The sequence below is a fragment of the Grampus griseus genome (genome assembly GCF_964374135.1).
Source record: "Grampus griseus genome assembly, chromosome: 19".
NCBI classification, from domain to species: domain Eukaryota; kingdom Metazoa; phylum Chordata; class Mammalia; order Artiodactyla; family Delphinidae; genus Grampus; species Grampus griseus.
In genome coordinates this window covers 11,763,899-11,786,449 of record NC_139013.1, presented here as the reverse complement: position 1 = coordinate 11,786,449, position 22,551 = coordinate 11,763,899, and the positions used below count along the sequence as shown (strand labels likewise).

General features: G+C 51.7%; 2 protein-coding genes across 5 annotated transcripts; one reads left to right on the top strand and one right to left on the bottom strand.

Annotated features, from left to right (window-relative positions):
- Positions 1-351: 351 nt before the first annotated feature.
- Positions 352-13,640, bottom strand: B9D2 (B9 domain containing 2). 4 transcript variants are annotated; one of them, XM_082676565.1, is made up of 4 exons: positions 13,485-13,640; positions 6,843-6,934; positions 3,766-3,891; positions 352-922 (listed from the first exon to the last, which is right to left on the bottom strand). In XM_082676565.1, exons 1-4 carry the CDS (start codon positions 13,532-13,534, stop codon positions 609-611), a joined length of 582 nt encoding a protein of 193 aa, XP_082532691.1. In that variant the 5' UTR covers positions 13,535-13,640; the 3' UTR covers positions 352-608. The 4 variants fall into 4 exon arrangements, with proteins under 4 accessions (XP_082532691.1, XP_082532694.1, XP_082532692.1 ...); XM_082676568.1 differs by lacking the exon at positions 13,485-13,640 and adding an exon at positions 7,512-7,577; XM_082676566.1 differs by lacking the exon at positions 13,485-13,640 and adding an exon at positions 7,420-7,546.
- A 3,552-nt stretch (positions 13,641-17,192) lies between these two features.
- Positions 17,193-20,275, top strand: TMEM91 (transmembrane protein 91). Its single transcript, XM_082677887.1, has 3 exons — positions 17,193-17,411; positions 19,262-19,411; positions 19,952-20,275. Exons 1-3 carry the CDS (start codon positions 17,202-17,204, stop codon positions 20,108-20,110), a joined length of 519 nt encoding a protein of 172 aa, XP_082534013.1. The 5' UTR covers positions 17,193-17,201; the 3' UTR covers positions 20,111-20,275.
- The last annotated feature ends 2,276 nt before the right edge of the window (positions 20,276-22,551 follow it).

The following is a 22,551-nucleotide window of genomic DNA, read 5'->3' as shown; positions in this document are numbered from 1 at the left end:
TAAAGACCTGGCGGGGAGGGCTCAGTCAGAGGATGGGGACGCAGGGTACAGGGAATCCGAGGACGACCACCCCGAATGGAGAGTGGGAAGCTGGGGCAGTGGGGGAGAGGCTCAGTCAGAAGACAGGGAGCCAGTGGGGAGAGGGGCACAGAGGAGGGGGACCCCCAAGGAGTGGGGGCCATAAGAGCATCACCCAGAGTGGGGAGGGGGTCAGAGGTTGAGGCAGAGGACAGGGGAAGGGGGCCTGAGGAAGGAGGGTGACAGTGAGAGGATGGGGCACTGGACATCCAACAGATGAAGGTCAGAAAAGCACTCACATCTGAAAGAACTGCTCTCCTTTACTGAGCCCTTCCATGTGCCAACAGCTTCTCTGCACCCAACCCCTGTGAGCCCACACATTTACTGCCCCCATTTTACAGATGGGGAAACTGGACCTGGGAGGGGCAGCCACTGGGCTTCAGATGCTAGTCAGGATAGAAGCCACACCAGTCTTGGCTGGGGTCAGGTCAGACAGTCTCCAGAGCCCATGCTTCTGACCCCTGTGCCATCCTGCCCCTCACCGGGTGTCCAGAGATATGGCTGGGGGCCAGCGGTCCACACAGGGTCCTTCAGCATTCGACGCCATAACGATCGAAGTGGCGCAGCAGCAGGCCCAGCTCAAGGTGCACGGTGCCACCGGCAGCAGTGTGCAGGCGATAGCGGTCAGCCCCACTGTAGATGGCATCTCCGTGCAGCAGCTGAGGCCCGCCACCCACGAAGGCCCTTGCCAGCTGCTCCCGCCAGCTGCCTAGGGGCCGCCATGTGGGGCAGTCCAGCTGGTGGGTGCCTGGACTGCTGGGCACATGGCAAAAGCCGTAGCCTGCAAGCTGGCAGCGGCCGAAGCTGTCCTGGGACCATACCTGGAGATGGAGTCGGGGCCAACCTGCAGCATAGGAGGGAGGGAGGCAAAGTGGGATGGGTACAGCCCAGCAGGAGCTCCTGGAGATCCCAGGCCCGTCCTTCCCCGCCAGGTTTCTGCCCCAGCCTCCTCTCTGGACTCCTACCCCCACAGAGCAGCCAAAGGGATCCTTCTGAATCCGTATTCCTCCCCTGCTCAAAACCCTTCTATGATTCCCCAGTGCACTCAGTATAAAGTCCGACCTGAACATTCAAGGTCCTTTAGGTCTGGCATCTGTTGACTTCCCTCTCCGTGGCCTCTTCCTCTGTGTCCCGTCTCAGGGGAGCCCAGTCCCCAGGTGAGTATGTTGGGCCTTGTCCTCGATGCCTCCCTCCTTCCCTCCCCGTGGCCACACCCTGTCCTCTTTTCTGGCCTCAGGGCCTTCTTTCCTGCTCCCTCCAATCCAACTTTCACCTGGCAGCTGGAAGCATCTTTCTCTCCCTTCCATAGGTTTCCCAGTGTCCTCACTCAGAATATAATTCAGCTCCTCAGCCTGTAGGCAAAGCCCTTGGAGACCCAGCTCCATTTCACCCTCCTTTCTGAGTCCCTCCGTGCTAGGCCCTGTTCTAGAAGCTGGAGACACAGCAGTGAACAGAGCAGACAAAAATTCCTGCCCTTGTGCAGCTGACGTCTTGAACAACGAACACAGTAAATACACAAATTATAGGGTACGTCAGATGGTGATAACTGCTCTGAAGAAAAACAAGCTGGGTACGGCGGGGGTAGGCATGCAGTTTTTGTTTTTGTTTTTTTAATATTTATTTATTTGGTTGCACTGGGTCTTAGTTGCAGCAGGCAGGCTCCTTAGTTGAGCCATGCGAACTCTTAGTTGCGGCATGCATGTGGGATCTAGTTCCCTGACCAGGGATCGAACCCGGGCCCCCTGCAGTGGGAGCGTGGAGTCTTAACCACTGGGCCACCAGGGAAGTCCTGGCATGCAGTTTTAGAAAGGGGGTGATCAAGCAAAACTTTCCTGAGAAGGTGACATCTGGGTGAATGCTTAAAGGAGGAGAGGGAGTGGGGGCTATGTGGATATCTAGGGAAGAGCGCTCCCAACAGAGGGAATAGCTAGTGCAAAAGCCCTGAGGTGGGAGCTGCCTGGTGGGGCCGATGTGGCTGGAGCAGAGTGAGATGGGGGAGGGGGGGAGGAGGTGACAGAATCAGATTGAGCAGGGCCTTGTGAGCCATGGTAAGGTTTTGCCTTTTACCCTGAGTGAGATGGGGACCACAGAGGGTTCTGAGCAGAGGAGGAATGTTACCTAACTTACGTGTTCACAGGGGGACAGACTTATGGGGCTGAGGTGGGAATACCAGTAAAGAGGCTACTGTAATAGCCCAGTGAGAGGTGAGGGTGGACAGATCGGGGTGCTGGGAAGAGGGTAGGGGGAGTGGTGGGATTCAGGATTCATTTCAACGGTGGGGCTAATGGGATTTCCTGATGGACAAAATTGGGGCGGTAGGAGAAAAGAGGAGGCAAGGATGATGCCCACATTCAGAGACTCGGGGTCCTTAAGAGCTGAAAGGACTGTTGCCTGCCTCACTTTCCAATCCATCACCCACAAGGCAGCCAGAGGGATCTCTTAAAAGCAAAACCTGACTTGTCAATCGCCTGCTCTGGCTCCCCAGTGCCTTCAGGATATGGCCTCCACTCTGCGGCCTGGCATTCAAGGCCTTGCAATGGCCTGTCCCCTGTCCCCTGCCACCTCACCCCCTGCAGTCCTCCTGCTCTCCGTCGGTCCTCCAAACGCCCCTGGCTCACTTTCCCCCTTGAGGCATCCACACATGGTTTTCTCCCCAGAACCCTCTTTCATCTTTCTGTTTTAATAGCTCCTACTGTCCTTTCACAGCAAAGCTCAAACATCCCCCTCCTCCAGGAAGCCCTCCCTGAACCCCCCAGCAGGGTCAGGCACCTCCGCTGGCCTCCCATAGCCCTTCAAGATCCCCCATACCAGTCCTGCCCACTCTGGGTTACCACTGTCTGAGGGCAGCTCTGTCTCTCCCAAGGGATGATGAACTGTGTGGGGACAGGGCTGGGGAGCTGTCTCAATCACTGATATCTCCCTGGCTTCACCTGACACAGGGCAGGCACTCAGTAACTATTATTTATATGGTAGAAATATATGGCATATTTACCTAGGCTATTTCCTGGAATCCACCCCTCTTTTTTTTTTTTTTTTTTTTTTTTTTTTGCGGTACGCGGGTCTCTCACTGTTGTGGCCTCTCGCGTTACCGAGCACAGGCTCCGGACGCGCAGGCCCAGCGGCCATGGCTCACGGGCCCAGCCGCTCCGCGGCACGTGGGATCTTCCTGGACCAGGGCACGAACCCGCACCCCCCCGCATCGGCAGGCGGACTCCCAACCACTGCGCCACCAGGGAAGCCCCAGCCCTCTTTAATGACCCAAATGTTCTGCCAGAAGAGGTTTTCTGATACCCCTCCTCCCCCACGTATTCATCTCCCCTCTGAGCAGCTGAGGAGCCCTACCTGCACAATAGCTACCAGCCCTCACCTCTCTCTCTCATAACCCCTCCCAGCTTCCTGCTGATTGAAGACTCTCTTGCTTTGTCTCTGTGAAAGCCACCTCCCTCTCCCCCTGGCTCTCCCCTTGACCTTGCCCCGTCCACCCCTGCCTCTGCCCCACTCCTAATGCACTCTACAGCTGGCCTGGGGAGGCCTCAGCTCACCCTCTCCAGGGCCAAGCGTGGTCAGGAAAGGGACCCAAAGGGCATGGGGGCAGGAACAGCACTTGATGTTTCCAGTCCCCGCAGCAGTGAGTGCCTCTAACCCACCTCCCCTTAGTCTAGCCTGGGGCCCAGGCCGGGAACTCACCTTGTAGGCCTTTGGTGGCAAAGTGCAGGTCGATGGGATGGGACCAGTAGGCCATGTCCCCTATCTGGGGGGTGTCCACCTGTGTTTGGCCCTCCCGCACGCCTGACAGGAGCTTCCATGCTGCCCCTGCAGTGAGAGCCAGGACACGGATGAGGCAGGGCGGGGTGGGAGGCAGCCATCAGGAAGGGGATCCCACTGTGGCTATAGGACCCCATTTCTCCCTGGCATTGGGGAGCGGAGGGTTGCAAAGCATGGACCCTGGAGCCAAATGTCTGGGTACAAATCCTGGCACTATTTCTTCCTGCCCATGCAAACTTGGGCCAGTTACCTTTCTCTGCCTCCGTCTTCCCATCTGTAAGGTGGGTGTAATAATAATGCATTCCTCCCAGGCTTGTGAGAAGATTAAATGAGTTAATGCACATGAGGCACTGAGAACAGTGTCTGGGGCATAGTGAGTGCCGGATGAGTACCGGGGATCATTTTACTACTATTCTCACCCCACGCTTAGAGGCCAAGTCCAAGGACTAAGATGGAGCTGAGGCGCTCCTTCACAAGCAGAAGCACAGAGCAAATCGTGAACGGTGCGTCGTAACAGCAATCCTACTGAGGGTGAAAATAATAGCAAAAATGCACCGACTGCTTACTAAATGCCAGATGCTGCGCTAAGCGCTTTAGTAATGAATTCATTTAATCCACCCTCTGGGACTCTTAATCCCCACCCCACCCCCAGTTTTCAGACTCTCCTCCACAGGAGGAGAGTCTACAAGGCCTTACATGGCCTGGCCTGTGCCCCCTCCAACCCCTTCCTGAACTCATCTCCCATCACTTTCCCCATTCCTCACCACCCTCTAGCCTCAATGGTCCTATTTCTTTCCCCTCCTCAGGGCCTTTGCACTGGCTGTTCCCTCTGCCCAGAAAACTCTGCTCCTGGATGTCCCTATGCCTGGCTTTTTTTCATCCTTCAGGGATCAGCTCAAGTGCCACTTTCACAGAGGGGTTCTCCCTCACCCTCTTATCCCAAAACTAACCAGTCCCTCTCACATCATCTCTCATCTCATTTCTTCCTAGTACCTAGTACACTACCTGTAATCATTGCACTCACGTCTTTATCTGCTTATTTCTTTTCTGTCTCCCCTGCTGTGAGCCCCAAGAGAGCAGGGATGTTGTAAACTACTGGATCCCTAGAACCTCAAACCCAGATCTTGGTACACAGAAGGTGTTCAATAAATGTTTGTTTTGGACAAATAAATGATCCTAGGAGGTGGGGGCTAATACAATCCCCATTTTACAGGTAAAGAAATCTTTACCTTTCATTCCACAAACCTTTACTGAACACCTACTCTGTGCCAAGCACTGTTCTCCATGCTGGGGCTACAGCAGGACCACAGCAGACCAAGGTCCCATGGTGGAGCTGATTCAAATGGAGCTCTGCTTTCATTTTTAGGTTTTCGTTATTTTTTTTTTTTTTTTGGCCGTGCCACGCCACATGTGGGATCTTAGTTCCCCGACCAGGGCTTGAACCCGTGTCCCCTGCAGGGGAAGCTCGGAGTCTTAACCACTGGACCGCCTGGGAAATCCCTCAAATGGAGCTCTGACTGACGGCAGAGACCAAGCCCTTTATCTGACCGCGCCTTGGCTCTCTATTGGATTAACTGCCCCCTACCCCGCTTCTCCCTGGCCAAGAGCCCCCTGAAATAATAAAAATCATGTTGGTTACTGCTCCCTTGCAGGCCAGGTGAGGAGAGCACCAAGCCTTCAGTCAGGATCCTCACATACAAGACTTCCTGACACCCCTACGAAGGACAAAGAGTCACACTTTACAGATAAGAAAACTGAGGCTGCGAGAGGGACTAGCACTTGCCAGGTCACAGAGCAAGTGAGTGGAAGAGGGTACTGGAAACCAAGTCTGATTCCAGGCCTTGCTTCTTATTTGCTCAGCTGGAGGATCCCAATTTCCCAGGGAATCTCAACCACCAACCTACCCACCAGTGAAATCGCAAAGAACCCCAGGCCTGAAAAGATGATGATGGCAATGGCCACACTCATTTCTTGGGCATTTATCTGTGCTAGGCAACATACCTAGGGCTTTAGGAACAAGAGCCCATCCAATTTTTACACAAGCCAGGCAAACACTTACTGAGGACTTACAAGTCTAGGCCCTCTTCTAAGTGCTACTGATATTCATTTAGTCCTCACAGCAACCCCATGAGGTAGTGTTATTATTCCCATTTCATAGACAGGGAAATCGAGGCAAAGACAAGTGGCCAGGGTCACACAATTAATAAGCAAGAGCTGGTTTTGAAACCCAGGCAGTCTGTGCTCTTAACCTCAGCACTCTGCTGCCTCGGCTGCCATTAGCTTCATTTTCAGACAAGGAAACTGAGGCTCGGAGAGGTCAAGTCCAAAGGCTCACAATAGGCAAGGGAGTTCGTATTTGAGCCCAGACCTCGTGGCCACCTGGTGGCCTGTGGCCCTAGCCATCACACCACCCACCACACTACACTGCCTCTGATGGAGAGGCGTGAAAATTGAGACCTCCAAGGTCCTCCTGGGCCTGTGTGGATGGACTTGGATAACTGTCAGAACAGCGTTCCTACATTCTCACAGAGAAATATGAATACAGGAGGGTGGCCTCGCCTCTTCATTTCAAGATGGAAACTTCCATTTTACATTAAGAGCTCAACAAATGGAGATGGTTAAGCAAAGAGTTAAGATGGGGGAGGCACCAGAGCAGCCCTAAGACAGTGAATGAAGTCCAAGCAGTGTCGTTACCGCTGTCAAGTGTTTTGAGGACAGGGAGTGTGTGCTGGGGTAGCTGGGTGGGTCCAGCCTATAGTCTCATATCCTTAGGGAATGTGTGTTGAGAGAGTGGGAGTCTGAGTCCCCAGAGATGGGATGGGAAGGGATAATAAGAAGGGAGCCTGAGACTCACATGAACAAAGCGTGGTCAGGGTTAGGAGTCCTGAGAGCCCATGGAAGCTGAGGATCAGGGACTGAGGTCAGGGGATCAAGGAAAGTAGGTGGAGGCGTCTAGGCTGCGGGGTCTTGGTGGGGAAATGAACCACGCTCGGGAATACCTGTGTGGATGCCCCACTTGCAGAAGAGGCTACTTTCCGAGAAACCGGTGGCCCCCATGATCTGCCCAATCACGTGCACCTCAGCCATGGCCCTGGGGAAAATATAATCACAGCCTTATGAGAAAAGTGTACAATTATCTCCACCTAATAGATGGGAAAACTGAGGCCCACCAAGTAAGGAGCAGTACTTGGGATTCCAAGCTAGTTTCGTCAAACCACTGAGGCTGCTGTCTTAACCATGATACTAACTGCCTCTCCAGGAGAGCCGCAGAAAAATGAGGGGCGAGAAACGGACGCTCCAAGGAGCTGGCATCTAACTCTGCCTGCCTCTAAAGTAACCTTTTCATCCCGCTCATTGCAGCAGAAAGTCCCGCCCCAGGGGAACATGGCTCCGCCCACAACACAAAAGCACCGCCTCCTCGGGTCAGATTTCCACCCCCCACCGCCATGAGGCGCATGCGTTCTAAGTGCAGGGCACCTTAGCTCCACCTCTGAGCCCGCGCATGCGTTATTCCTACCTCAGAGCGTCTAACGGTTAGGAGAGGCGAAAGCGGGGATTGGAGTTCATGGACCTGACCTGTCCCTCTCTCCGCAGGCGCTGACTTCCCAGGCCTAGCTCGCGCCTCTCGCAGGACCTTCCCGGCAGCAAGATTGCTGAGACGCCAATACCTCCGAAGCCGCGCCCGCCTCCCGGCTCCCTAGTTGTTGCTGGGGCAACGGCAGCCTCCTCCCCTGGCCTTGTCCCCGCCCTGCGGGTCGCTAATTGGCCCTAGCAATCTGTGGGGGCGGGGCTAACCTGTGATGGACACTTTCTCTCCCCCCTCTCCATTTTGGGAAAGGCGTCTCTCCAACCGCGAACCACGGTTCAGCCATTTGCGGCGTGGCCTTATGTGGCCATCTTGAGCGTGGCTGAGGAAGTTTGTGCACCAACTGTTTGTCCCAGATACTCTCATAACAAAATAAGCAAATCCATCGATGTCCCGTGCCCCCTAAAACTCTCTCTCAATCGGAGCCACAAGTCAGAGACTTGAGCCAGAGCCAGGAGGGAAATCTCCCTCACGTCATTGTGTGCATCCCCCTGCCTCATAACTGGAAAAAAAAAACCTCAGAGAAGTTGGGGAGGGGGTTCGTTTTTAGAATTCCTCCAAGCTCCTCAAGAAATGATAAATTCAACTTCCTTCACTGTTAGTGCTGATTCTGAGCAAGCAGGGGGTGGGTTGGGGGAAGGGGTATGAGAAATGAGGAACTGAGGCCTCTTTATCTGCAAAAAATCCTGTTTTTGAAGACTGGACTCTGTCAGTAACTTGTGACCTTGCACAGCTCTAGGTCTCAGTTATCGCATCCATGTAATGGACACAAGGGGAATGACTGAGTCAGAGGCACTCACACATTGTGATTTCCTGAGCTGGTGCCTTCCCCACCGTAGTTTGTGCCTTATTCCTCCAGCCCAGACCGGGAGTCCAAAAGGAACTTATTCCTCTACTTTTTGCAAAACGGGGACTGCAAAAGTTAGAGTCACCAGCTGAAAGTTATAGGGAGAGGGCAACGTTTCAATAGGATAGTATTTATATAGATAAAATAATTCAATAGGTATACAATTCAATAATATTTCACTAATAGGTATATTTGAAAGCTACCATTTATCAAGTGATTTCTCCGTGCCAGCAGCTGTAAACTGATTGTTTTGCATCCATGATCTCCTTTAATCCTCACAGATATCCCACAGGGTGGGTAATTATCAGCCTTACTTCAGATGAAGAAATTAGGGCAAAATCGTTTGCCCTAAACCAAATTGATGGGCTTCCCTGGTGGCGCAGTGGTTAAGAATCCCCCTGCAGGGGACACGGGTTCAAGCCCTGGTCCAGGAATATCCCACATGCCGCGGAGCAACTAAGCTCCTGCACCACAACTACTGAGCCTGCGCTCTAGAGCCCGCGAGCCACACAGCTACTGAAGCCCGCACGTGCCTGGAGCCTGAGCTCGGCAGCAAGAGAAGCCACCGGCGATGAGAAGCCGGCGCGCCGCAACGAAGAGTAGCCCCCGCTCGCCGCAATTAGAGAAAGCCCACGCGCAGCAACGAAGACCCAACGCAGCCAAAATTAAAATAAATAAAAAATAAATAAATTTATTTTTAAAAAACCCAAATTGATTATAGCTCTGTCTCACTCCGTCCCCACACCTTATGTTCTTAACTTCCTGCTGTCCTGCCTCTCTTGGATACACATCTCCCAGTATCAAAGGAATATGGAGGTTATGGGTGTCATCCTCAACTCCATCACTTACCACGTCCAACCAGTCATCAAAGTCCCGTACATGGGACTTCCCTGGCGGTCTAGTGGATAAGACTCCGCGCTTCCACTTCAGTGGGCATGGAGTTCGATCCCTGGTTGGGGAATTAAGATCCTGCATACCACGTGGCATGGCCAAAAAACAAACAAAAGTCTCACACAATGCTCCTTCTTAAATATTTTTTTCTTCAGTTGGTTTCTTTCCCACTGGTTGACATTAGTGATTAAGAAAATGCTTCCAAGTTCAACTACTGGATTTAAGTCTTAGCTCTAGCTCTTCTGTGTGACCTTTAGCCTCTCTGTACCTTAGTTTCCTCATCTGTAACGTGAGAATGAGTGATGGTACCCACCTTGTTAGATTATTGTCAGGATTTAATGAATGTATGAAGCTGTTTTAAAATATGTCCACAGATTCTTTGACACTCCTTCTTTCACTAGGTGGAGCCTAATTTCCCTCCTCTTGAGTATAGGCTGCACTTTGTAACTTGCTTCTAACCAGCAGAATATGGTAGAAGTGTTGCAGTGTGACTTCTTAGACTAAGCCATAAAAGGCATTGAGGCTTCTTCATCCACCTCTCTATTGAATGGCTCACTTTGAGAGAGACCAGCCACTATTTGTGACAGCAGTGAAGCAGCCAGCGGAGAGACCCAAATGGAGAACAACCGAGGCCCCGTGCCAACAAACCAGCACCATGTGAGTGACCCATCTTGGAAGGACATCTTTCAGCCACATCAAATCTTCCAGTGACTGTTGCACCTGGCCAACATGCTGACTGTAGCTTCACGACACCCTGAGCGAGAACCAGCCAGGTAAGCCATCAACAGATTCCTAACCAACAGAAACTGTCTGATGGTAAATGTTTGTTTATTTATTTATTTATTTATTTTGGCTGTGTTGGGTCTTCTTTGCTGCGCGTGGGCTTTCTCTAGTTGCGGCGAGGGGTGGCTTCTCCTGTTGCGGAGCATGGGCTCTAGGGCGTGCAGGCTTCAGTAGCTGTGGCTCGCGGGCTCTACAGCACAGGCCTAGAGCGCAGGCTCAGCAGTTGTGGCACACAGGCTTAGTCACTCCGCGGCATGTGGGATCTTCCCGGACCAGGGATCGAACCCCTGTCCCCTGCATTGGTAGGAGGATTCTTAACCACTGCGCCACCCGGGAAGTCCCTGTTTGTTGTTTTAAGCCACTAAGTTTTGGGGGATAATTTGTTATGCAGCAATAATAACGAATACAAATGCCTAATGAAATCAGAGCAGGGCCTGGCACATAAGAAGCACTATAAATGTTTGTTATTATTGATGGTTTTTATTGTTTATGTTGTTGTTACTGAAATGGCATATTTTACATTTTTTTACGAGAAGCACACTGAATATTTATGTACTTTTTATTCTTTTTTAAAAAATTTATTGATCTTAATTATTTATTTTTGGCTGTGTTGAGTCTTCGTTGCTGCGTGCGGGCTTTCTCTAGTTGCGGTGAGCGGGGGCTACTCTTAGTTGCAGTGTGCGGGCCTCTCATTGTGGTGGCTTCTCTTGTTGCCGAGCACGGGCTCTAGACGCGCAGGCTTCAGTAGTTGTGGCTCACAGGCTCTAGAGCACAGGCTCAGTAGCTGTGGCGCACAGGCTTATTTGTTCCGCGGCATGTGGCATCTTCCCAGACCAGGGCTGGAACCCATGTCCCCTGCATTGGCAGGCGGATTCTTAACCACTGCGCCACCAGGGAAGTCCCTGTACTTTTTATTCTTAAAGTTTTTAAAATTGTGATAAAATACACATAACATACAATTTACCATTTTAACCATCTTTACGCGTACAATTCAGTGGCATTAAGTACATTCACATAATTGTGCAACCGATCTCTAGAACTCCTTTCATCTTGCAAAACTGAAACTCTGTACCCATTAAACAAAAACTCCCCATCCCTCCCTTCCTCTGGCCCCTGGAAACCACCTATTTACTTTCTATTTCTATGAATTTGACTACTCTAGGTGCCCCATCTGAGTAGAATCATTATTTGTCCTTTTATTACTGGCTTATTTCATTTAGAATAATTTAGCATAATGTCCTTAAGGATCATCCATGCTGTAGTGCATGTCAGAATTTCCTTTTTTGTTGTTTTTAATTATATGACAATTTTTATTTATTTATTTTGAAGTATGATTGACCTACAACACCATGTTAGTTCCAGGTGCACAACATAATGATTCAGTATTTCTATACACTACAAAATGGTCATCAAAGAATTTCCTTCCTTTTTAAGGCTAAATAATATCCCATTTTATATATACACCCCATTTGCTTTATCCATTCATCTGTCGATGTACAGTTGGGTTGCTTCCACCTTTTGGCTATTGTGAATAACGCTGCTATGAACATGGGTGTACACATGTCTCTTCAAGACCATGCTTTCAGGACTTCCCTGGTGGCACAGTGGTTAAGAATCGCCCTGCCAACGCAGGGAACGTGGGTTCGATCCCTGGTCTGGGAAGATCCCACATGCCGCAGAGTAACTAAGCCCATGCACCACAACTACTGAGCCTGCATTCTAGAGCCCGCGTGCCACAACTACTGAAGCCCACGTGCCACAACTACTGAAGCCCACGTGCCACAACTACTGAACCTGCATGCCACAACTACTGAAGCCTGCGCGCCTAGAGCCCATCTCCGCAACAAGAGAAGCCACCACAGTGAGAAGCACGCACACTGCAATGAAGAGTAGCACCCCCTTCACCACAACTAGAGAAAGCCCACACACAGCAATGAAGACCCAACACAGCCCAAAATAAATAAATAAATTTATTTTAAAAATTTATTAAATTTATTAAAAAAAAAAGACCCTGATTTCAGTTCTTTTGAGTATACACCCAGAAGTGGAATTGCTGAGTCATATGATAATTCTGTTTTTAATTTTTTGAGGAAGTGCTGTACTGATTAACAGAATGACTGTTCATATTCTTTTACATCTTGCTTTTTTTTTTTTTGGCGGCGCTGCACAGCTTGTGGGATCTTAGTTCCCTGACAGGGATTGAACCCAGGCCGTCGGCAGTGAAAGTGCTGAGTCCTAACCACTGGACTACCAGGGAATTCCCACATCTTGCATTTTTCACTCAGTGATACATCTTGGAAAGTTATCCATATCTTTAGATCTAACTCGCTCTTTTTCAAAAATAAATGTTTTGAAGTGTACAGAAAAGTGCACAAATCATAAGTGAACAGCTGAATTAAATTTCATAAACTGAACACACCTGGTAACCAGAACTCAGTTCATGAAAAGAACATGACCAGCCCCTCCAGGATGCCCTTCATGCCTGTTCCAGGATGCCCCCAAAGGAAACTACTAACTGGACTTCTAACAATATGGATTAATTTTGCCTGTTTTTGTACTTTATATAAATGAAATCTCGCAATATGCATTGTTTTGTGTCTGCTGTCTTTTGCTCAGTGTTTTTTTTTGTTTTTTTTTGTTTTTTTTTTTTTGCGGTACGCGGGCCTCTCACTGCTGTGGCCTCTTCCGTTGCGGAGCACAGGCTCCGGACGCGCAGGCTTAGTGGCCATGGCCCAGCCGCTCCACGGCATGTGGGATCTTCCCGGACCGGGGCACGAACCCGTGTCCTCTGCATCGGCAGGCGGACTCTCAACCACTGCGCCACCAGGGAATCCCTGCTTAGTGTTTTGTTTGTGAAATTCATCCCATGCTATTGCATGTGGCTGTAGCTCTTTCATTCTCATTGCTATATAGTTTCCTCTGTGTGAAGATGCTACACTTTATCCATCTGTTGATGGGAATTTGTTTTTTGGTGGACATATGTTCATATCTGATTGGACTGCAATTGCTGGGTCATAGGATACATTCAGCTATAGTAGAAACTGCCCAACAGTTTGCCTAGTGGTTGGACCAATTTGGATGCCCACCAGCAGTGTATGAGAGTTTCCCCACTCTATATCCTCACCAACACTTCCTGGTGGTGTCTTCTTTCATTTAGCCATTCTGGTGGGTGTATATTGGTATCGCACTGTGATTTTAATTTGCATTTCCCTAATGATTAGTTGAGTAACTTTTTAAATGTTCCTCTCTCCCTTGGATTTCCTCTTTCTGTGAAGTTTTGTTCAATTCTTTTGCTTGCTTTTCTGCATACATACACACACACACACACATATACACACATATGCAAATATATTATATTCGTAAATATAATTCGTAACATTATATTAGTAAAATTCTCCTAAGAACAAGGGGATTCTCCTATATAACCATAATACCAGTTTAACATTTCCCCAAGTATCAGTTTAAGATTGATAGAAAACTATCATCTAATTTATAGTTTATATTCAAATTTCTCCCATTGTCCCAATAACATACCTTGTCACCATCTGCTTTCCATCCGGGATCACACTTTGTTTAGTTGTCATGTTTCTTTTTTTTTTTTTTTTCCCGGTACGCGGGCCTCTCACTGTTGTGGCCTCTCCCGTTGCGGAGCACAGGCTCCGGACGCGCAGGCTCAGCGGCCACGGCTCACGGGCCCAGCCGCTCCGCGGCATGTGGGATCTTCCCGGACCGGGGCACGAACCCGCGTCCCCTGCATCGGCAGGCCGACTCTCAACCACTGCGCCACCAGGGCAGCCCTGTCATGTTTCTTTAGTCACCTTTAATCTAGAACTGGCTGCCAGCTTTTAAATTTTTGTTATTGTTTTGGTTTTCATGACACTGACATTTTTAAAGTGTACAGACCAAGTACTTTATAGAGTGTCCCTCAGTTGGGCTTTGACCCATGTTTTCTCATGATTCAATTCGGATGATGCATTTTTGGCAGAAAAACACCACAGAAATGATGTTGTGTCCTTTTCAGTGCATATCAGGAGGCACACGATGTTCATTTGTCCCGATACTGGTGATGTTAACTTCTATCACCTGGTTTTAGGTGGTGTCTGCTGGTGTTGTCCGTTAATACTATTTTTTTTCCTTTGTAGTTAATAAGTAATCTGTGGGAGGGTACTTTGAGACTAAATAAATATCCTGTTCCTCATCAAACTTTCACTCAGTGGTTTAGGCTTCTGTTGATGATCCTGGCTGGAATTTTGTGTTTAATATTCCAGGACCATCACAAACCCCAAGAGGCCTGGGCCTCTAGTGACATCCTGGAAGGAGTGGGGAGACTGTACGAGGCTGATGGTGGCCAGAGAGATCTGTTGGAAGTGAATAAATCTCTACGGTGGCCTAGGGGGTCGAAGGGACCCACATTGCTCAGGGATTTGGTAAAAAAACTGAGGCTGGTGAGAATTCATGCCCTCACCCTACAAATATGTATCAAAGTCCTGCTTGGGGCCAGGCACTGTTCTAGGCCCTGAGGCACAGCAGTAAACAAAAGAGATCAAATCCCAGCCACGCTGGAGCTGGCACTGGTGGGAGGATTCAAACCAGCAGAAATGTGTAATATGTTTCATAGTGATAAGAGCGAGGTTAAGGAGATACAGAGTAACAAGGGTGTCTCTCCCCATTAAACAGTTCTGCCCCCTCTCCTTCTCATCTATGCTCCTGTGGGTCTCCCTGCCTGTTGTCTGCCAGAAACTCTGGCTGAGCCAAGGTCACTTCCAGACACCGTCTGTTCTCCCCAGGAGTGGGGCCTGTACCAGCTTCAGCGTCTGGACTCTTGGCACGGAGCCCCAGAGCCCTGGAGCGAGGGAACGCTGGCCTGCCCCACATCAGGAAGGGAATCCTCCAGTTTGGCTGTCTGGGACTGGTGAGATGGAGGGCTTCTGAGAAAGAGAAGCCAGTGCAAGCTGGGTGGCCTCCCTGAAGGAGGTGGAGGACTGCTGGGCGAGAAGAGTTCCTTAATTAGACTGATGAAGACGGATGTAAACAATTATATTCCTAAACACCATCAAACACGTTCAGAGTGCCTAGTTTGGGGCAAATGTTGGACATTTGTTATGGCACCTAATCTAAGTGCTTTATATATGTTATCACAGCTAAGAGGCAGGGGGTATTTACGCTATTTCACAGATGAAGAAATTGGAGTTCAGAGAGGTGATGCCATTTTCCAGAGGTCACACAGCGAGTGCTTTGAAGAGCCTGTAAAGGAACTCAGGTCTGTGTGGGTCCAAACACTGACTCATAACCACCACCTGTACCACCTGCTAAGCAGCACGCCATCCTAGGCCCACTCCCAGCACCGCCCCTTTCCCTGGAAGCCCCCGTCGCACCTTCTGCCTCTGCTTTCTCCCCTCCACTGGGGCCGGCAAGAAATACAGCCCTGGGTTACAATCTGCGGGTCGGTCCTAGTACCAGTCGTTTACCTTGGCCAAGTGAGCACACATCTCTGAGCCTCAGTTTCCTTAACTGCCTAATAGGGATAGAAATAGAGCTACTGAGAGGAGTCCGTGCGTTGATGAACTTAGGGTATCTAACCCCCGCGCCGGACGTAGGCTGCACTCAGTGACCCGGCGGCACGCTTTTAGGCAAGTTCTAACTCTCTGTGCCCGTTTCGTCCTGGGCACGACAAGACAATCAATGATAGTGCCTCTTAGGTCGTTCTCGGGAATAAACGTGTACGTGTACATGTAAAGCACTAAGAACCGTGCCCACAGTTAGCCGGGGTTGCTGTTTTTACTGTTGGGGACGGGGGAGGGCAGTGGGGTGGAAGCAGGGCCAAGCCAGGAAGGCTCTGGAGAATCGGGGCGCCCCGTCCTCCGTCCTGCAGCGTTTGGGTCTGGGTTCGGGATGTCAGGGCCCGCTGACCTCGGAGACCTCCGCCTGCTCCTCCGCACCCGGGATGGCAAAGACCAGCGCCTGGCGCTGACGTCGGCCTTCAAGGCCCCATTCCCCCCCCCCCCCCCCGCGCCCGCCCGCTCACCGCGGCCTCCTCTGAGGGCGGAGCCCGGGAGCCCACCGCCCCGCCCCTGCGCGCCGCGGGCCCGGGGCGCTGAGAGGGGCGCGCAGCGGAGCTCTCAGACCCCGTACCCCGAGGCCCAGACCCCTAGGAGCGCGGGACTCACTGAGTTCCCCCACCCTGAGCGGCAGGATCGGGGAGGGTGTCGGTGCGGAGAGCCCAGGAGGTCCCGGCCTATAGCCGTGGGCTGTGAGAGGCGCAGCTGGGGGGGCACCGCTCTTCTCCCGGGTCCTGGCGCTGGGGACAGGGAGGCAAAACCTTGGCCAGGAAATCGGCTCAAGCCAGGTTTGGACTGAGGGCGGGAGACTTGGGGACCCCCGCAGGGGGACTGTGAGGGCGAGAATAGTCTCCGTGGTTGAGTTGTGTGGTGGGTTGGTGGTGTTATGGGGGAAGTGTGCAAAGGTGGATTGTGGTAAAACAGGAGGTGCCAGCGGAGCGGGTGAGTGTGGGCCATGGATGTGGGTGGAGAAAGAGAGGGGTGTGTGGCCCCGGGTGTTTGGGCAGATGTGCAAGGGAAGTGATGCGGACGGGGGAGAGTGTCCAGGCTGCATGTGTGGGAAGCCTGTACATATATGTGCCTCTGGGGAGAATCTGATGCTGGGGGGATTAGGATGAATGTGCAAGGAGTTATTTAGGGTGAGTGAGTAAGACCGTTGGGAGCTCGTGTTGTTTGGGGCAAGTAGGCAAACAGTCCCTTGGGATGTGAATGTGCACAGGTGGAGGTGGGGACTGGGCTTGCCTGGATGGGTATGTGTGGCAGGTATTGAGAGTGTGCAGGCTTGGGGGCACAGGCGGTGTGTGAACTAAGCATCATTGGGGTTGGGTGTGGGGGAGAGGGATGAGAGTGTCAACCCAGGATGGGTGTGTAGTTCATGGGCCAAGTAAGTGTGTAAGGCATGGTTTGGAATAAATGTGCAACAGGTGTGTGGTTTTTGCCTGAGGAGAGAGAAGCCTGGAACTGAATGTCCAGAGTCCTGAGTTCTCTTCACAACTTGGACCAACCTCTGTTACTCTCTGGGCCTCGGTTTTACTATCTGTAAAATGGGTCTGAGGATGGTTCAGCTACCTTGTCTCTGCCTGGAGTCTCTCCAAAGCCAGGACTCAGGGGAAAGATAAAAGTGAGACTTCTACAACTTGTCTTTTTCTTTCCCCTACTCCCAGGAAGCCCTTCTGGGAGCCTCTCCCGAGCCATGGACAACCCCAGTCTTCCAGATCTCCAACAGCCTCTGCTGGTGGGTGTAGGCGGTGAGCCCCCTGTCCAGAAGCCTGGCGAGCCTGAGCCAGGGCCTCCCTTTCGAGAGACAGCCTTTGCAGAATCACTGAGGGGTTGGCAGTTCCTGCCACCATCTCTTCCTTCTGTGAGTGCTGTACTGGGGGAGCCAGGGCTCCCCGACCTTGAGGTAGGAGCAGGACCACTAAGGTAGGCTCCTTAGTGGGAGCTGGGGGAGGGGGCTGGAGGTGAATCCAGCTGTGGCCAACATCCGGCAGGCTGCTGGCCAACTCCAGCTGCCAGCTGCTGGCCTGGAGTCTCACTTCGCAACTGCGTTTGGCCTTCCTGGGTTTCCAGGTGTGGTTTTTCCTGTTCTCCATCCCCCCTGGCTTCTTTACCTTTTTCTCTCCAGATTCATCTCTCATCTTTGTTCCCTTTGTGTCTGTTTGTCTTCCCTCTGATTTCTGACCCCCCTGTTCTCTATCAGTACATGTCTTTCCAAAGCCAATGCATCTCTGTGCCTCTGTTTGCCCTGGTCTCTCTCTCTCTCTCTTTTCCAATTAATGCCATTTTTTATAATTTCTTATTCCTTGTGCATTTTGTCAAGCTTGTCTTTTATCTGCTAAACATGGTTTTCCAGTTGCTATTGCCACATAAGAAGTCACCCCAAAGCTTAGTAGCTTAAAACAACAACAATCATTATCATGGCTCATGGTTTCCATGGGTTGGGAACTTGGGAAGGACTTGGGTGGTTCTGCCTCAGGGTCTTTCATGAGGTTGCGGTCAGCCAGTGGCTAGAGCTGGAACAGTCAGGGTCTGAAGCAGCTGGGGTCTGGTTGACTAAACTCTCTCTTAATGTAGTCTCAGGGCTTCTGCAGGAGTCTCCCCACGTGGGCTGGTTTGGGCTTACAGCACAGCGCCTTCAGGGCAGCCAAGACTCCTTATGTGCCTCCAGCCTCCGGCAGGAGTGTTTCAGCAAAGCAGAAGCTGCCTCACCTTTTCTGACTTATGCTTGCAAGTCGCGTTGCATTACTTCCACCACATTCTATCAATTACAAATGAATCATAGCCTTCCCAGACTCAAGGAAAGTGGACATAGACCTCACCCCTGATGAGATTATCAGTCACACAGTAAGAAGAGCATGTGGGAGGGGAGAGATGGGTGTGGCCATCTTGGGAAACACGGTCTGCCCCACTGTGGCAGTAAGCTTCACTTTGACATGGTTTGTGTCAAAGAATCCCATTAGTTGAAGACCTCGAGGGCCTTATTACCTAGCTCTCCTCCATGGTTCCTGTCTGCCTGGTTATCTTTGCACGCTGGTCACTGTATTTGAAAAATTGTTTTGAGGCCTAGAATGAAAGTACCTTCCTCAGGAGAGGATTTGGTTTGCTTTTGTCAGCTGTCTGGGGGTACTACCAGTGAAAGATCATTTTTAATCTAGTTCAAGGTCTGAACGAAAGGTTAATTTTTCATTCAGGGATTGGTAAATGGGATTGGTAAATGCCTGCAGGGCGGAAGGGGCCTTCTCTGTTCATTTGACCTCTCTGTTAAATTAACCTTGATTTTCAGTTCAGTTTTGGCTTTACAGTAACTCCTTAAAGTCTTGTGAGCTATTTGATGCAAGATTTAAAAATATATATTTTTAACCTAGAACCTGTAGTTTCAGCAGGCAGGTTTGTCCTAGTAATTTAGGCCACCAGAGCTGGCTCCCCTAATCGCCATCTTTTTGCAGGTTCCAGTCACCATTGGTTTCTGTCTCCACTTCAGCGGTTTTTAACTCAGAGCTTATAAGCGGCTGTAGTATCCATGAGTGGACCTGTGAGCTTGAAACTGAACTCAGAGCTTTTGAGTGTGGGTGAGGCTTTTCTCTGGAGACAGGGTCCAGAGCTTCCCGTCAGAGGGATCCAGGATGTGGGCAAGTGAAGGGCCTACCTCTTGGAACATTTTTCTCTCTTGGTGTCTTTGGGGGCACGGGGAGTGGAGCAGTGGGGCAAGGAGGATGGGTGGAGATGACCACTTAGGCTGTCTCCTGCCCATAGGATGTGTCATCCAGTGACAGTGACTCGGACTGGGATGGGGGCGGCCTTCTCTCCCCACTCCTACCCCACGACCACCTTGGCTTGGCTCTCTTCTCCATGCTGTGCTGTTTCTGGCCCGTGGGCATTGCCGCCTTCTGCCTGGCCCAGAAGGTCAGTCTGTGGGTGGAGCTGGGAGGGGGTTGGATAGAGAAGAGAAAAATGCATTCGAAAGAAAAGAAAAAAAGAGGAGGCCTGCTTGGGGGGGAAAAAAAAAGTGATGGAGAAAGGATTTACATAGAAACATTCAGGGGTAAAATGAGGCATTTTTCACAGAGGGCAGCCCAGAGTGGTGGTTAAGAACCTGAGCTCCAATCCTAGGCCTGCCACCCTCTGGTAAGGTTGTGGGCAAGCCACTTAAACTCCTGGTGCCTCATTTTCCTCATCTGTAAAATGGGAACAAATAATTCCTGCCTCAGGGTCATTGTGAGGCTCAGCGAGTTAGAACTGTGGCATATAGTAATATATGCATATTTTCATTAATCACCCAGTATCCCCAGTGCCCAACTGTGCCTGACCCACAGTAGCTGCTCCCTATGTTTTTGGAACATATGAATGAATACGTGGGTGTGTTGGGTGGGGGAGGGGTCGGGCTGCGGGAAGCAGGGTGGGATGAGGGGATACCTGAGTCACCGCTGCCCAACGCCTCCACAGACCAACAAGGCTTGGGCCAAGGGGGACGTCCAGGGGGCAGGGGCCGCCTCCCGCCGCGCCTTCCTGCTGGGGGTCCTGGCCGTCGGGCTGGGCGTGTGCACGTACGCGGCCGCCCTGGTTACCCTGGCCGCCTACCTCGCCTCCCGGGACCCGCCCTAGTTGCCCCTGCGGTCCCCACTGTGAACCCAGGGGCCGGCCGCCCAGCGCGTCCGCGGTCGGAGTGGAGAATCCAGGTGGATGAGGCGGCGGCGGCTGCGGCGGCAGCAACGTCCAAAAACGGGGAGTGAGTCGGTTCTCCCCCTCCCCCGCACCCCCCTTCCTGGAGGCCGCAAACAGCGATTAAACACCAGACACTCCTGCCGCCAAACCTGTGTCAGTCTGTGTGGGAAGGCGGAAGGGACGGGCCGGAGTGACAGGGTGCCCCCCGGGGTGCTTCCGGACACCTCAGAGCCAGTGAAGAGGGAATCCGAGGAAGCTCGGCGGGCTTCCAAATTGCAGAATATTCTCTTCACAACGTGGGTGATAGGTAGAGAATTAGAGAAAGCCAGGTTCCAAGGCCTTCCTCCTCCAAGTTCACTGTGTAACCTCTGCCCACGTACCTTCTGAGCCTCACTTTTCCTCATCTGCAAAATGGGACTAATTTCTCCCACACCTGGAGCAGTTCTGAAGACTAAATGAGTCATACAGTGTAAACAGCAGCCTCCCACAGAGCTCCTTCGCCATCAAATGGCAAAATCCAACTCAGACTGCCTTACACAACAAAAGGGAAGCTGAGGGAGAACTGGATTGAGGGCCTCAGATAAAATAGTCTGGTCTCCCCATCTCTTGGCTTCACTGCATAGGCTCCGCCTCGTGGGGGAGGAGAATGGAGCAGGCAGCTCTGGTACCCCAAAGGTCCTCTTTCCCAGGCACCCTCTCAGTGGCCCACCCGGGCTAGGAGGCAGCCCCATCACATAGCCTGAGATTGGGAGGGATGGGGCCTTCAGGCCTCAAAGTGCTGGCACTCTGGCAGGCAAAACAGCCCTGTTCTGAGCTTATCAGAGGTACATTAAACGGAGCCTGATATTACCAAGTAATAAAGTGAGAGGGGTTTAGTTTTTTTCATTCCACTTAATGCCATTTAATCGTACTTCTTAGAAGAAAACACTATTCCGTTTGTACTCTCCTGCGTGTCTTCACGGAGTGTAACTTCAAGGTAAAGATATTTATGCATTTCCTTCTTGTTTACTGGGGATGAAAATGACACCTGCTCAAAGGGGCAATTGTGGGCACCGTGTGGGCCAGTTTAAGCATGTGAAGTGTGCAGCACAGGGCCCCCAGATGTGTCATAAAACCCTACACGTCAGTGGCACACAGGACCTGGCAGCCACGTGGCCCACCTGTGGGGACGTTATGCCTTGCTGGATGCTAGCGTGATCTTGGCTCCTGACCCCTGAATGGGAGGGTGGGGATCAGTCAAATCAGAACTGAAAATACACCCATTTCCAAAAGCCCCTCAGGGGGTGCTATCACCCCTGAGAGAGAACCAAGAGGCCTTGGCCACTTCCTTTCACAGACAGGGACCCGAGGTCCAGAATGCGCTGGCACCTCCAGTGTTTGTCTGCACAGTGAGGGCTCTGGGTCTGGACCTTTTTTTTTGGCCGCACCAAGTGGCACGCGGGATCCCCAACTAGGGATCGAAGCCGTGCGCCCTGCAGTGTACGCGTGGAATCTTAACTGCTGGACGGCCAGGGAAGTCCCTGGGTCTGGACTCTTGAGTGGGGCCCGTGCTCCACCACTTAACTAGCTGGTGACCTCTGGTGGATAACTGGCTTCTGAGCTTGTTCCCTTACCTTATTCTTTTTTTTTTTTTTTTTTTTGTGGTATGCGGGCCTCTCACTGCTGTGGCCTCCCCCACCGCGGAGCACAGGCTCCCGATACGCAGGCTCAGCAGCCATGGCTCACGGGCCTAGTTGCTCAGCACGCAGGATCCTCCCGGACCGGGGCATGAACCCGCGCCCCCTGCATCGGCAGGCAGACCCCCAACCACTGCGCCACCAGGGAAGCCCTCTTTCTTGAATTTTATTTATTTTTTTGGCTGCGTTGGGTCTTCATTACTACACGCAGGCTCTCTCTAGTTGCGGCGAGTGGGGGCTACTCTTGTGGAGCACGGGCTCTAGGCACGTGGGCTCAGCAGCTGGGGCACGTGGGCTCAGTAGTTGTGGCTCGAGGGCTCTAGAGCACAGGTTCAGTAGTTGTGGTGCACGGGCTTAAGTGCTCCTTGGCATGTGGGATCTTCCCGGACCAGGGCTCGAACCCGTGTCCCCTGCGTTGGCAGGCGGATCTGTAACCACTGCGCAACCAGGGAAGTCCCTTGTTTCCTTACCTTAAAACAGACTGTAACAACAGCCACACCTCACAGGGTTGTCGTGTGGGTAAAAGCAACATTCAGAGCCAGATTCCCCTCCGAGGCCCACGAAGGCCACTGCCTCCCTGACCGTCTCCTTGCTCTCCTTAGTCCTCTGCTCCAGCCACACTGGCCACCTTGCTGGTCCTTGAACCTCTGCCCGTCTCTGCCAGGGGGTCCTCCCCCCGCATGTCCACGAGTCCCCGAGTTCGTC